At 43.1% G+C, this 16,288-nt stretch overlaps 1 protein-coding gene across 1 annotated transcript in view; it reads left to right on the forward strand.

Annotated features, from left to right (window-relative positions):
- The window catches only part of LOC143036426 (uncharacterized), a 193,801-nt gene extending 180,876 nt beyond the window's left edge, over positions 1-12,925 (forward strand). Inside the window, exons 4-8 of the mRNA XM_076203781.1 lie at positions 2,415-2,519; positions 2,848-2,956; positions 3,218-3,867; positions 5,101-5,259; positions 5,644-12,925. Coding sequence (XP_076059896.1) covers positions 2,415-2,519; positions 2,848-2,956; positions 3,218-3,867; positions 5,101-5,259; positions 5,644-11,199 — 6,579 coding nt within the window. The 3' untranslated portion in view covers positions 11,200-12,925. The remainder of the gene's footprint in view (positions 1-2,414; positions 2,520-2,847; positions 2,957-3,217; positions 3,868-5,100; positions 5,260-5,643) is intronic.
- The last annotated feature ends 3,363 nt before the right edge of the window (positions 12,926-16,288 follow it).

Consider the following 16,288-nt stretch of genomic DNA (forward strand, 5'->3'; position numbering starts at 1 on the left):
TAGGCAGTCCCGCTATTTTATTTTTGCCCTGCCACCCAGGTAGTTGCAGGGCAACCATCTGAATGATAGGGCAAAGTCAAAGTAGGTGGCACAATTCACATTTAAGTTTTTCGTTCCAGACAATCTTGAATGCCTTCTCCACAAAATACAGATCATGATGGTTTTACCAGCACTACCGTCTAGCACTTTTGAAGCCCAGTGTGCAGTCAGTGAAAAGATATCTTTATCATCCTGCTTTTGGGGGAAACCAAACCAACAATCTCTAAGGATACTGTTCTCTTCTAAGTAGACAGTCAAGCGGTGGCAGAGGACATGCTCGAACACCTTACTGAAATACTCTAGTAAAGATATTGGGTGATGATATTGGGAAGCAGAGGTGGATTTCTGGGGTTTCAGAATGAGAACGATATGGAAGGTTTTTAATTATGAAGGGCTGTAGCCAGGGAAAAATACCCTATTGTATTGTGTTGTCATATATGTAATTTTTTAACATGCGTTTAAGTAATTCTGCGTCAATGCCTGAAGGACCAGGCAACTTGATATGAGTTCTGAGATGACAGCATTTTACCCCATGCCGTTGGGAACGGTTAGAGGGTAATTTCCGTCTAGGTGGTAAAACAATGCGATTCTTTCATATGATGGGGTTTGAAGTCCTCACTCTATGTTGATGCCACTAGGTCAGCTTGGTGCTGGGAAGTGTCTGCGGAGTGGTTAGGTGGTTGATGTCCTTGGGTGGAGGCTGTAAATTCTCGCCCTATTGCTGCTTGGTATCCCTCCAGATCTTTGGAGGGTCTGTGGCACAAGAGTTAGAGAGTGAATTCATCAAACTTCACTCTTCCCGACTGGCACCGAGGGAAAGGAAACTAATAGAGGAAGTCATTGATTTTGTATTGCAAGGCAATTCTGATTATGTATGCGCACAGAACCCGTGAACGTAGCTACCTCTTGGTACCTAGTTCTTAGAATGTGTTTGAGTGTTTGTCCATAATGTTTAATACAAACTTTCTGAGTCGGCGCCATAACTTTTCTATTGCCGAATAAGGAACGTTGCGCATGTCAGTGCTGGCGTATGTTTTTTAATTCTTTCGAGTCTTCTTAACTGTATCGCAGACGGGACTCAATGTGGACGGGAATGGGTGAGGTGGAGATACAAAACATTAAGAACATGTAATCAGAAGAGACCCTCTTGTATTTTCTAAAACCCTGTAGGCTTTTGCATGGCACGGTAAAGATTCATGAATTCAGAACGCTTAGACTTGTTATGAGCCTCTCTTTCTTCAGCATTAATTTTCTTTATTTCCTTATCGGTCTTTTTCATTTTGATTCAAAAGGGGGAACGTCTTTCCTTATATGAAATGTAAGTAGAAATAAGCTCAGAGAACTTATGATTATTTCATAGGTCTGATACGCAGGTTTTCGTGTAATTTTGCTTCCCAGTCAATAAGCTGTAGCTATATAACTAAGGATCTTTTCCCTCTATTTTAGCTCCTGAAGTAGGCCACTAAAATTAATTTTGTTCTGACCAGGTATTACGGGTATACAAAAATCTATTATAAATATTTTTGTAGTTTGAACCCGATTTAGCTGTGATCACTAGGTGCAATGTTTACACAAATTTCTACTTCGTTCATCATAATCTATGGGCTGAATAGACATATATTCTATGTTTCTATTTTATTCTTTCAAATGAGGAATTTTCCCAAGATTAGATTTCTTCAGCTTGTTAATAAAGCTTGCGAATAATAGCTTTAACATTTGAGTCTATAGATTCCATCTATAGATTAAATTTTTACCAGTTGTTTGCTAAGCTGACGCCTCACTATAGTAATTCCTTTACCTTATTAAACAGATCACTCAATAACTTGTAGAATTTATATATCTGTTTGCTTTCGTTACCTTTTCCTTGTAGTATTACAGTGTTGTGACTTTTATGAGCCAGTTTGCTCTACTTCAAGCAAGACTAGTTTTATAAATTTACACTTACTTTTATCTATAAAAATTCTGTTACTTCCCATTTTCCACATTTTCACCACTTATCCTTATCTATATTAAATACATTTATTTCCGTTTCGATGACAACAAATATGCAGTTCAGCTTTCCTTTCTCCAGGTTGAACAGAATTGTCTTGAGTTTGCCATAACAAAACCGTTAAAATATGAGTACTGTCAAAGGGATTAAGCAAGACAGATTTTAATCTGAAGAGTTAGAATCTTCTCTAATATCAAGAAAATATTAGGTTAATTAGAACAAAAGCGTTAAACTAGTAATTCTGACTTAAAGGTAAAGCGATAGAGTAAGATGTTCTTCTACGCTGTATAAGATCACCTTGCTCCAGGCAGTAGTCATTAATGGAAACGCTTTGCCCAATATCATGATGTGGTAACCTCCTCTTTCCTCCCTTTTGTTTTTCTAGCTGCTTGAAACACGTTACGAGTACGAGGAACCTTCTCGCCCTCTCATTCCACCCCGTCCACCATCACAGCTCTATGGGGCCCCGGATCTCCCAGCGACACCTCAGGTAGGCATCGAAATCTCCCAGTCTCCAGTCTCTTGAGACCCAACTTCCCAGAGCCTGTATCAGAATATAAGGACGGCAGTGAATACCTACGACGATACTAAGTCACGATACAAATCCTAATAAATATCCGTTAAAGTGGTCAGTGTCAATAGCCCCCTTTTATACACAACTATCATTTCATTTCCCTACAGACTTCTCTTCATGCACCATAAAATCCGATCCCGCGCGAGCGGATGGTCTGTTCTAGTCAATCCATAGTCCATATTCCATACTAAGTCACTATCTTTAGTGAGAATGGCTAATCGGGCTTTTGTTTCCAACCCAACAGATTCCTATTGGTATTCCTCTCCCCTTACCGGGTCCACCTCCTGCGAAACCAAGACCACCTGCCCCGCCAGCTCCACCACCTATAAGCCTCCCAAGGCCTTCTCCTCCAGGTGAGTCATCGTATTTCCATTCCCTGTTTTCCTGACAAGGCTCGAAAGGAATGTTGTACCGCCTCACCTTCAATCAAGCCCATCTTCGACACCCTATAAAGAACTTATTCTACTTAATTTAGCCGAGGAAATGCTATGTTTGTAGGAGGTTTCAAGAAATAAGGTGCTATATCGCCTGAAATAAGTAAGTTGTATCGTTACTTGTGATGATTTTATTTCTTTTTTCCTGAAACAACAAGTTAAGTTATTCACCATTTTCAGTTTCACAATCCCCACGACCTCCTGTAACACAACGCCCGAGACCACCACCAGTAACGCATCGGCCACAACCACCAATAACGCATAGGCCGCAACCACCAGTAACGCATCGGCCGCAACCACCAGTAACGCATCGGCCACAACCACCAGTAACGCATCGGCCGCAACCACCAGTAACGCATCGTCCGCCGCCACCAATAACGCATCGGCCGCAACCACCAGTAACTCCACGGCCGCAACCACCAGTAACGCATCGGCCACAACCACCAGTAACGCATCGGCCGCAGCCACCAGTAACGCATCGACCGCCGCCACCAATAACGCATCGGCCGCAACCACCAGTAACACCACGGCCGCAACCACCAGTAACGCATCGGCCCCAACCACCAGTAACGCATCGGCCACAACCACCAGTAACTTCACGGCCGCAACCACCAGTAACGCATCGGCCGCAGCCACCAGTAACGCATCGGCCGCAGCCACCAGTAACTCCACGGCCGCAACCACCAGTAACTCCACGGCCGCAACCACCAGTAACTCCACGGCCGCAACCACCAGTAACGCATCGGCCCCAACCACCAGTAACTCCACGACCACCACGCCCAGTAACCCAGCGTCCACGTCCACCATTAACCCAGCGACCACAACCACAGGTAAGAAGTCAGTTAATGATTATCTTTTTTAAGGTGTTTTCTTAATTGTTTTTACTCAGTCGTATTTGACTTGATAACAGTTATGCATGTTAGTTTTTCGAACTTGTGCTAAAAAGCTAGTCTTAACCATATCTGGAAAATACTAACTGATATCATGAAATGTGTATGTAATGGTTATATATTTTCTTTTAATGTTACCCGAACAATCTTAGTGTAGGATGCAAAACAGCTGATTTGCTCTTCGAAAAAATCAACTTTCTTATATTGTATAAAAGTGGCAAATGACGACAAGTATTTCAGAGGAAAACACCTTGTAAGGAGCAAATCTATATAGCCACTTTAACTGTTCTTCTCTTTGTTAGACACTCCAAGTAACACCCATTTAACCCAGGTGCTTTACCACCTTTCATAACTTTAAATTCTCTTTGTAACTCATTTTTTCCTATAGTCCTATAATTTTTTTCTATCATGATTCTAATTTCCCTAGCCTCTCCTCTTCCCATAATCAATCCCACCCTATCTCCACATGCAATAAATCTCTGAAATATTACCAGTTTTCTCCTTGTCGCTTTTATTTCTATTAACATCTGTCCGTCTGCACCCTTCCTTTCTTTTTACGTGACTCCAATCTTCACTTATTTTATCCTTTCAAAAAGAATTCTTAACATTTTCAAAAATTCTCTGTCAAACATTTACCTCAATTTACATTTGTTCTCCTCTGCGCCTCCCTTACCATGCCTTTGATTCTCCCCCTTTCTTTCAGTACCTCTCATATGCTTTACTAATTCTACTTTGCAACTAGTCCCCATAGGCTCCCTTCTTATCTTTCACCATTCACTGCCCCTCCTATTTCCTACCATCATCCTTTCTCCACATACCATATTTTTTCACTTTCCCCATGAAACATACCCATTCTTCTTCTACTCTTGCCCGTATTCCTCTCCACCTCAAAAATTTTCTTCTGCATCTAATGATATTCTTTTTATACTTCTCATTTCATCTGACAATCAATCCAAACTCTTTCCCCTCAAGGCATTAATTTCCATAAATCTTCACTTTGGGAAGATATAGACAAAAAAAAAAAAAAAGCTCTTGTAGTTTTGTATAAAAGCTTGTCTAACCGATACTTTCCTAGACGAGCCAAAGCTATTCGAACATTCCAAGAGTTTTCTGAGATAAAAATTTTGTTTTCTGACCAATCCACCTTTCCAAGACTTACCTTTGTCTCAACAGCCAAAGCCGCTGGATCCAAACAACCCGTTTCCAGGAATCCCTGGGAAAGCAGGTGTGGACTACCCCATCCTTTCCAGCGTCCCTTTCACCGAATTCTCTTGTGATGACAATGACCATAATGGTTACTATGCCGATCCAGACCCGACTGCCGGCTGCCAGGTAAGACTACTACACGCTGTCTGATAGTCAGATGATGATGTTTCACAAAAAGTATATTGGCACAAAAACATCAAGAGGTAATATCTAAGATATCTAATAGCTACTGTATACTTATTGTAAATGACATTAGTACCAGTCTGATTAGACCTAACAATAGAGAAATCATATGAATCTAGTCCAGAATAGGAATGAACGCAATTCATGCCAATGGTTTAATATGGCATTCATTGCATTATTAGATGTTCTAGGATTAAAAATGTATTACTTATAACTAGCAGTCGGTAGTGCTTTTGTTGTTTAGTCTTGGATTCCTTCATTAATACCCTATTAATTAGACATGTGGATGAGTTCTCCCTTACTATTTCTAGTCCTTTTTCTTGCTAGGTCTTCCATGTATGTCAAGGAAGCGGAAAGCAGTCGTTCCTATGCCCCAATGGAACAGTCTTCAATCAACGCTACTTCATTTGTGACTGGTGGTTCAATGTGGAGTGCGACAGGTCCAACGAATTTTACCAACTGAATGAGTTTATCGGCCAAACAGAGATGCCACATCCCGCGACGGGGCGACCAATTACCTTCCCGACTGCCTCTGTTCCTATTCCTACACCCACTGGAAGACCTATTTCTGTCCCTGCTCCTACTCCTGGGGTTCCATTTACTCCTAAACCATTTTCTCAACCTAGTCCAGCACCAGTAACACAACAGCCGCCGCCACCTATAACACATAGGCCACAGCCACCAATAACGCATCGGCCGCAACCACCAGTAACTCCACGGCCGCGGCCACCGATAACGCATCGGCCCCCGCCACCAATAACGCATCGGCCGCAACCACCAGTAACGCATAGGCCCCAACCACCAGTAACGCAACGGCCGCAACCACCAATAACTCCACGGCCGCAGCCACCAGTAACGCATCGGCCGCAACCACCAGTAACTCCACGGCCGCGGCCACCGATAACGCATCGGCCGCAACCACCAGTAACATATCGGCCGCAACCACCAGTAACGCATCGGCCGCAACCACCAGTAACGCATCGGCCGCAACCACCAGTAACGCATCGGCCGCAACCACCAGTAACGCATCGGCCGCAACCACCAGTAACGCATCGGCCGCAACCACCAGTAACTCCACGGCCGCAGCCACCAGTAACGCATCGGCCGCAACCACCAATAACTCCACGGCCGCAACCACCAATAACTCCACGGCCGCAGCCACCAGTAACGCATCGGCCGCAACCACCAGTAACGTATCGGCCGCAACCACCAGTAACGCATCGGCCGCAACCACCAATAACTCCACGGCCGCAGCCACCAGTAACGCATCGGCCCCAGCCACCAGTAACTCATTCCCCAGGTCCTGCACCTAGACCCACTTATTCTCCTACTCTCGCCCCAAGACCAACCTCTCGACCTATTACTTCTCGACCACAAAGTCCACCAGTTACTGTTCGGCCGCCGTCTCCATTTACAATCAAACCACCTATTACAATCCGACCATCAATCCCAGGCCCAACAACTCCACGTCCTTTTGTATCCCATCACACAACAGAACGGTATGACTATCCAACTCCGTCAAAACCTTTTCCTCCCCCGACCCCAATTCGTACAACCACGCCAAGGCCAGGTACCCGCCCTCCATTTACAACCCCTCGACCGATCACTTCGCGACCAGTCACAACTCGTCCAACAGTAACAACACACCGTCAACCAACCACAACGGAAGATTATGATTACCCAGAGGTATCAATTTCCTTTCCACCTCCTCCCCCTGCACCGCCTATTCGCACTACGCCCCAAAGACCTTCCTCAATTCCTTCTACGCCCGCTCCCCCAATAATAACCCACCGACCAGTCACATCCCGACCTCTCATTACAACATATAGGCCCACTACAATACGTCCTCTTCCACCAGTTACACATCGCCCACCATCGCCATTCCCAGTCCGTCCGGTTACATCTATTCCTACATCACCAAAGCCCATCTCTCGACCGCAACCAACAACTGACACATACGAATATCCAACGCCTTCTGTACCCTTCCCTACTCATAGACCTACTGTAAAACGACCAATAACCTCACGTCCAATAACCACAACATCTCGACCATTTGTAACCCGTCCACCAGTAACACGACCACCATTTACAAAACCGACAGTCACAACTCCCCGTCCATCACCACCTCGTCCACCTGGAACACGACCACCATTTACGCCACAGGTCACAACTCGCCGTCCTTCTCGCCCTCCTGCACCACAACCAACCCGAAAACCATTCACAAGTCGACCGCAACAAACAACTGACACATACGAATATCCAACGCCTTCTGTACCCTTCCCTACTCATAGACCTACTGAAAAACGACCAATAACCTCACGTCCAATAACCACAACATCTCGACCATTTGTAACCCGTCCACCAGTAACACGACCACCATTTATAACACCACAGGTCACAACTCGCCGTCCATCTCACACTCCTGCAGTACAACCAACCCGAAAACCATTCACAAGTCGACCGCAACCAACAACTGACACATACGAATATCCAACGCCTTCTGTACCCTTCCCTACTCATAGACCTACTGTAAAACGACCAATAACCTCACGTCCAATAACCACAACATCTCGACCATTTGTAACCCGTCCACCAGCAACACCACCACCATTTACAAAACCGACAGTCACAACTCCCCGTCCACTACCTCCTCGTCCACCTGGAACACAACCACCATTTACAAGACCACAGGTCACAACTCGCCGTCCATCTCACACTCCTGCAGTACAACCAACCCGAAAACCATTCACAAGTCGACCGCAACCAACAACTGACACATACGAATATCCAACGCCTTCTGTACCCTTCCCTACTCATAGACCTACTGAAAAACGACCAATAACCTCACGTCCAATTACCACATCTCGTCCATTTGTAACCCGTCCACCAGTAACACGACCACCATTTATAACACCACAGGTCACAACTCGCCGTCCATCTCACACTCCTGCAGTACAACCAACCCGAAAACCATTCACAAGTCGACCGCAACCAACAACTGACACATACGAATATCCAACGCCTTCTGTACCCTTCCCTACTCATAGACCTACTGTAAAACGACCAATAACCTCACGTCCAATAACCACAACATCTCGACCATTTGTAACCCGTCCACCAGTAACACGACCACCATTTACAAAACCGACAGTCACAACTCCCCGTCCACCACCTCCTCGTCCACCTGGAACACGACCACCATTTACACCACAGGTCACAACTCGCCGTCCATCTCACCCTCCTGTACCACAACCAACTCGAAAACCATTCACAAGTCGACCGCAACCAACAACAGACACATACGAATATCCAACGCCTTCTGTACCCTTCCCTACTCATAGACCTACTGTAAAACGACCAATAACCTCACGTCCAATAACCACAACATCTCGACCATTTGTAACCCATCCACCAGTAACACGACCACCATTTACAAAACCGACAGTCACAACTCCCCGTCCATCACCACCTCGTCCACCTGGAACACGACCACCATTTACACCACAGGTCACAACTCGCCGTCCATCTCACCCTCCTGCACCACAACCAACCCGAAAACCATTCACAAGTCGACCGCAACCAACAACAGACACATACGAATATCCAACGCCTTCTGTACCCTTCCCTACTCATAGACCTAGTCACCCATCTCCAAAGCCCATCTCTTTCCCTACTGAAAAACGACCAATAACCTCACGTCCAATAGCCACAACATCTCGACCATTTGTAACCCGTCCACCAGCAACACCACCACCATTTACAAAACCGACAGTCACGACTCCCCGTCCACCGCTAACTCGTCCACCTGGAACACGACCACCATTTACAAGACCACAGGTCACAACTCGCCGTCCATCTCGCCCTCCTGCACCACAACCAACTCAAAAACCATTCACAAGTCGACCGCAACCAACAACTGACACATACGAATATCCAACGCCTTCTGTACCCTTCCCTACTCATAGACCTACTGTAAAACGACCAATAACCTCACGTCCAATAACCACAACATCTCGACCATTTGTAACCCGTCCACCAGTAACACGACCACCATTTACAAAACCGACAGTCACAACTCCCCGTCCACCACCTCCTCGTCCACCTGGAACACGACCACCATTTACACCACAGGTCACAACTCGCCGTCCATCTCACCCTCCTGCACCACAACCAACCCGAAAACCATTCACAAGTCGACCGCAACCAACAACTGACACATACGAATATCCAACGCCTTCTGTACCCTTCCCTCCTCATAGACCTACTGAAAAACGACCGATAACCTCACGTCCAATAACCACAACATCTCGACCATTTGTAACCCGTCCACCAGCAACACCACCACCATTTACAAAACCGACAGTCACAACTCCCCGTCCACTACCTCCTCGTCCACCTGGAACACAACCACCATTTACAAGACCACAGGTCACAACTCGCCGTCCATCTCACACTCCTGCAGTACAACCAACCCGAAAACCATTCACAAGTCGACCGCAACCAACAACTGACACATACGAATATCCAACGCCTTCTGTACCCTTCCCTACTCATAGACCTACTGAAAAACGACCAATAACCTCACGTCCAATAACCACAACATCTCGACCATTTGTAACCCGTCCACCAGTAACACGACCACCATTTATAACACCACAGGTCACAACTCGCCGTCCATCTCACACTCCTGCAGTACAACCAACCCGAAAACCATTCACAAGTCGACCGCAACCAACAACTGACACATACGAATATCCAACGCCTTCTGTACCCTTCCCTACTCATAGACCTACTGTAAAACGACCAATAACCTCACGTCCAATAACCACAACATCTCGACCATTTGTAACCCGTCCACCAGTAACACGACCACCATTTACAAAACCGACAGTCACAACTCCCCGTCCACCACCTCCTCGTCCACCTGGAACACGACCACCATTTACACCACAGGTCACAACTCGCCGTCCATCTCACCCTCCTGCACCACAACCAACTCGAAAACCATTCACAAGTCGACCGCAACCAACAACAGACACATACGAATATCCAACGCCTTCTGTACCCTTCCCTACTCATAGACCTACTGAAAAACGACCAATAACCTCACGTCCAATAACCACATCTCGGCCATTTGTAACCCATCCACCAGTAACACGACCACCATTTACAAAACCGACAGTCACAACTCCCCGTCCATCACTAACTCGTCCACCTGGAACACGACCACCATTTACACCACAGGTCACAACTCGCCGTCCATCTCACCCTCCTGCACCACAACCAACCCGAAAACCATTCACAAGTCGACCGCAACCAACAACTGACACATACGAATATCCAACGCCTTCTGTACCCTTCCCTACTCATAGACCTAGTCACCCAACTCCAAAGCCCATCTCTTTCCCTACTGAAAAACGACCAATAACCTCACGTCCAATAACCACAACATCTCGACCATTTGTAACCCGTCCACCAGTAACACGACCACCATTTACAAAACCGACAGTCACAACTCCCCGTCCACCACTAACAGGACCACCTGCTGCACAACCAACCCGAAAACCATTCCCAAGTCGACCTCAACCAACAACAGACAAATACGAATATCCAACGCCTTCTGTACCCTTCCCTCCTCCTCAAAGTCCTACTCAGAAACCGTTCCCAACTCAAAGACCTATAACTCAACGCCCCTTCACGCCGAGGCCAATAACGAAGAGACCATTAACGGCCACGAGACCCACAACAGCGCGGGTGCCATTAATACCTTCGCAACCAATAACGCAAAGGCCTATTACGATTCCAAGGCCGACCCCAAAACCCAATGAGGGTTATGCCTACGACGCACCCGCAGTCCCATTCTCATTACCTACTCAAGGATAATTACTGCCTTCACCGGTGCACTCTCTCTAAACACCTCGAAATATTCTAAATACATCTACCACAATCTCGTTATTTATTATACGAGAGCCTCCACGATCTGTCTGTAACAACTCAATTGGATGTACAGTCGATCGTTTTTGCTTTGAAGCGAGGAAAAATACGCAAATATTTACAATTTTTTCCTAAATGCCTTCCCAATCTTGCAGATACAATACTCATACAAGCAAACGCCGTAAGGGGAATTAATCTGATTCCTTAAGGAAGACAAACGACTGTTTTTCACGTCTTAACAATAAGATTCTGCGACGAAAAAATAAAGATAACTAAACACCTATATGATGATACCTGTGATTTAACTAAGCGTTCTCTATTTCACTCAGGTGTAGTTCGGCACGTTTTATATTTGATACTATTGAACTTTTGATCATTCAACATACTTATTCCGTATTTCTGACTAATCCACTCAACGCAAATCAGCACAAAATCACGAGTCACTGATAGCAGCTATCCCATGAACATGATATTTTGACAACTTTGTCCTTTCGTAAATTCAGAACACATGATCGGAATCATAAGGTCCAACAAATCTTTACCCAATGAACTGCATTCCAACTGCAATGTGGTCGAAAACTGTAAAGACAAATCAACACCTGCAACTTTCATGTGCGGAAGAGTATTGTGGTACAAACGAAAGAGAAATGTTGGGCTGCAAAAGTTGTTGATTGCACGAGACACCCAAGGAGAATATTCTCCTAAAGGCCTTCAGCGGACACAAAACTCCCTCCGCCAATTGAACTCTTCTTACTGTGCCATAAGATGTCCTCAATTTGTAAATATATATAAAAGCACACTACTTTGTTCATCTAAAACATTGTGTGATGATGGGTTGATATGAATAACCAGGTTCCTATCTTGCGACATTTAAGTCATTTTGTCTGATTTTATCTTCTTAAGGTCAATTCTTCATTCTACAGTCTGCTATACCCCTAGCCCACCCCATACCAACACTAGTGATATAGAGATTAAAGGGTTTTACAAATGTTGCATTATGTCTTCGCAGTACCAATTATTTGTATTTGAAAAAGGTAAATTTCTTCAGTAACTTTTTTTTAATAGATAAAATGTATATAAACATCATCATAGGTTTGAGTTGACTCATTATAAGACAGAAGAAATTAAATCTATGAAAAAAAATAACTTCTTAAAACCTTTTGTGGTCTGGACAACCAATAAAACCATACAGATTTTAACTATCATATATTTAGTCTGATAACTAAGGACACTTTAAAATAGACGATAACTACTTGATTTATGTTAACGAAGTATCATCAGAATATTCGACTTGAAAAGATAGAAAAACGAAACTAAAATAATGAAAATAAAGATTCATTTACATAATTTCCGCATCTATGAAAAAAAAATTGTGTATGAGTTTCTGGTCAAGGAACAAAAATGATTCATAAACAGGTTCAGTTTTGATCCTTTCTCGATATTTCAGATAAAAGAAAATACTAGAAGCGTAATACTATACTGCCACTTCAAGTGAACATGTCAATAAGAAATATTTTTTGTCTCCAACACAAGTTATTTATGTGTCTCAAGAGGCAGGGACAGTGGATTCCAACTTCTTTGTTACATTTTTGTTTTGCCGGATGTGGTAGTAGATTTTAATGGGCTGCAATGGGATGGTATGGATTAGGCTGAGGGAGAAGTAATGACTTTCTTTTATTTCTGTCCAAAATATATATATATATATATATGCATTTGTATTATGTATATGTATATATATATATATATATATATATATATATATATATATATATATATATGCATTTGTATTATGTATATGTATATATATATATATATATATATGTGTATATATATATATATATATATATATATATATATATATATATATATATATACATACAGGGTGTCCATAAAGTCTCTTTACAATTTTAAATTTTTATTACAAAGCAGTTGATAAGATATCTTAGCCAGGTTTGTTTTATATTAATCAGTGCTCAATAAAGTCTTTCTTACTCATTTAATACACTTCTATATGGGCACCATTAGTTGCACGAAGCACGCACATCAAGACGGTGCTCGATTTCTTGCCACGTTCGCTGTAGCATAGCCTCATCAATAGTGGCAATGGCATCGGAAATCCTTTGCATCAGGTCAGTAATGTCCGTTATCTTTGTTCGAAACACGATATCTTTCACATGACCCCATAGGATGAAGACCAAGGGAGTGATATCTGGTGAACGTGGTGGCCATGGAATTGGACCATCCTTTCCAATCCACCAGTCAGGAAACGTTTGATTGAGGAACTGACGAACATGTAATCCCTGAGGCAAAGGATTTCTTATGCCATTGCCATCATTGATGAGGCTATGCTACAGCGAACATGGTAAGAAGTCGAGTACCGTCTTGATATGATTCGTGCAACTAATGGTGTCCATATAGAAGTGGATTACATTAATGAAAAAAATAATAATAAACACTGATCAACATAAAACAAATATGGTTAAGATATTTTGTCAACTGCCTTCGTAATAAAATTCTAAAATTGTGAAGAGACTTTATAGACACCCCTGTATATATATATATATATATATATATATATATATATATATATATGTGTGTGTGTGTGTGTGTGTGTGTGTGTGTGTGTGTGTGTGTGTGTGTGTGTGTGTGTGTGTGTGTGTGTGTGTGTGTGTGTGTGTGTGCGCGCGCGCACACACACGTGACTGACAGTACCATGTCCTAGCTGGCGCTTGGTGAGGTATGTATGTGTGTATGTACGTATGTATATACACATATGTATTGCTAAATACAAAATATAATGCATATTCTTCACTTCCCTCTAAAAATGCCTGCGATCAGTTGGTAACATGTAACAGGTGTTTGAATCTAATCTCATGTTTTATTTTTTTAACCTTGGAATTTTAGACTCAAATCTAAATCAAGCGATTCAGAATAAAACTGATGGTTCAATAGATTTGTGAAACTTACCTCTCTTCATGTTAACCATATCTCTCATAAATGTGCCAAACATTTGAACTGAAAAAAATTAGACCCCTATTGTAGGGGACCACATTGTTCTTATTAAGAAATACAAGAATATTAAGGCTGAGTATACACGTCAAACTAGAAAGTCTGACAATACAAAAGAGACTACATGAGAGCTGGGTGGCTGAGCAGAGTACTTCCGGAGACTTCGATGCTTACTCTTGAAAAGGAACAATCAAAATTATCACAACTGATGAGTGATGCATAATCCAAACCCGAAACACCAAAACTATTTCCCAAGAGGGTCTGCATGTAACTTGTCAAAATTTTCCTCTGTGATATTAGATATGATTTGTTCCACAACATCCCATGGAAACCATCGTTCTATTTTGTAAAAACACCGGAAATTGTCATCTTCTTGTGAAAGCATCCCTAGATCTTCAGTATTAGTGATGAAAGAAGTCATATTCGGTTTTAATTTAATTCATCATGAATACCATCGTGACAGGTTAACGAACCGAAATATCAGTATCGTTATAAAATGACCTTTCCTAAGAATAGATTAAATGTATTTAAAAATTGTATATATGTATGAATGTGGATCGCATTTCTTTAAGTCTGAAGTAATTTTGTCTTGACAAAGACGAGTGGTTTATCTTTATTTGTCCTGATGCAGTATTACACAACAGTACACTAAAGTGCTTAAATCGCATCAGAAGTGGCAGTGGTATACATACATATAGATTGATAATATCTTAAATACATATAGTCATCCTGAGTGGCATCGATTTAAGCCACAAAATAAAATGCATTAGTGGGTTTTTAAATGTCTAGTACATTTACATTTGCTTTATCATAAGTACTATCTTTTGGACCTATACAGCAATTGCGCTTTACCGATAGCATTTTGACTGGTTCCAGACAAACGTAAATTTGAATTTAATTTTACTATGGTTACACGTACACATTGGCTTCGCTTGGAACAGTGTATCTGCATTAGCATGCCTCCAGACGATACAGTGGACATTTTGTAAATACATGTGGTAGTTTTATATATAAAAAAGGATAAGCAATATTGTATTATTAATTTCCTTCATGGGTCAGTCATGACTTTATTTGATAACTACTTTATATACATATATATAATATATATAGTCTGTTAAAAACAACAGCAAAATATTTTTGGAAGGGGGAAAGGGAGTAAATAAAATTTCCAAAACTCCTAGGAAATACAAAAGTTATAATGAACACAAAAATACAGCCCACAGTAAACAAAATACAAGAAATGAGTACAAAATATACAGCAAAACACAAAATACAAGCAGAACAAATTAGATTTCAGTTGAAGTGAATAAGAATGGAAAAGGGAGCATATTTTAAATGAAATGGAAAGCACGGGGAGAATTCACCGTGTTGTAACTGGGGGAGGTCACACGCACGACCACGAACACTGGGATAGATCAAAGGTAAGGGAAACGGTACTCAGAGAGGCCACTCCCGGGTTCGGCGCCAATCTGCTTCTCAGTCTTTGGGAACGACGTATGGCAGGATGTTCTTCCCTTTGGCGGGGAATGGGAAATCTCTGTGGAGGAGACCCCGATTCCTTGGGATTGTCCATCTGGCTCCTCCGAACAGGTTTCATGCTAGGGAGGAGGCGAAGTCATTTACTTGCCTATTAATGGCAGGTTGCAGTTTCTTTATCCAGATAGCTTCCAAAAAAGATGGACAATCCCAAGAAACTCAAGTGCCCACGACCGTAGAGGCGCGACGCATCCGTCTGCAGTACCACTGCAGTACCGCCAGTTGGTTCACCAACCCCATGAAGGAGTGTAGATCGGTCAATTTGGCGGGTGTGGGGATGTCCCGTATGACCCTGACCTTGTTCTCGTCTGCGGAGATGCCGTCGGCGGAGAGGCGGTAGCCACTGAAGCTAACGCTGTGGGCGGCGACCGTAAATTTCTCCTTGTTAAGGATGATGCAGAGGTTGCGGCACTTAGTGAGCATATGGTGGATCCTCCGGAAGTGAGAGGGTAGGTCCTTGTCGGACAGGAGGATGCCATCCACCACTTTAATA

The sequence above is a fragment of the Oratosquilla oratoria genome, chromosome 2 (genome assembly GCF_046742065.1).
Source record: "Oratosquilla oratoria isolate Oo_2021 chromosome 2, ASM4674206v1, whole genome shotgun sequence".
NCBI lineage: Eukaryota > Metazoa > Arthropoda > Malacostraca > Stomatopoda > Squillidae > Oratosquilla > Oratosquilla oratoria.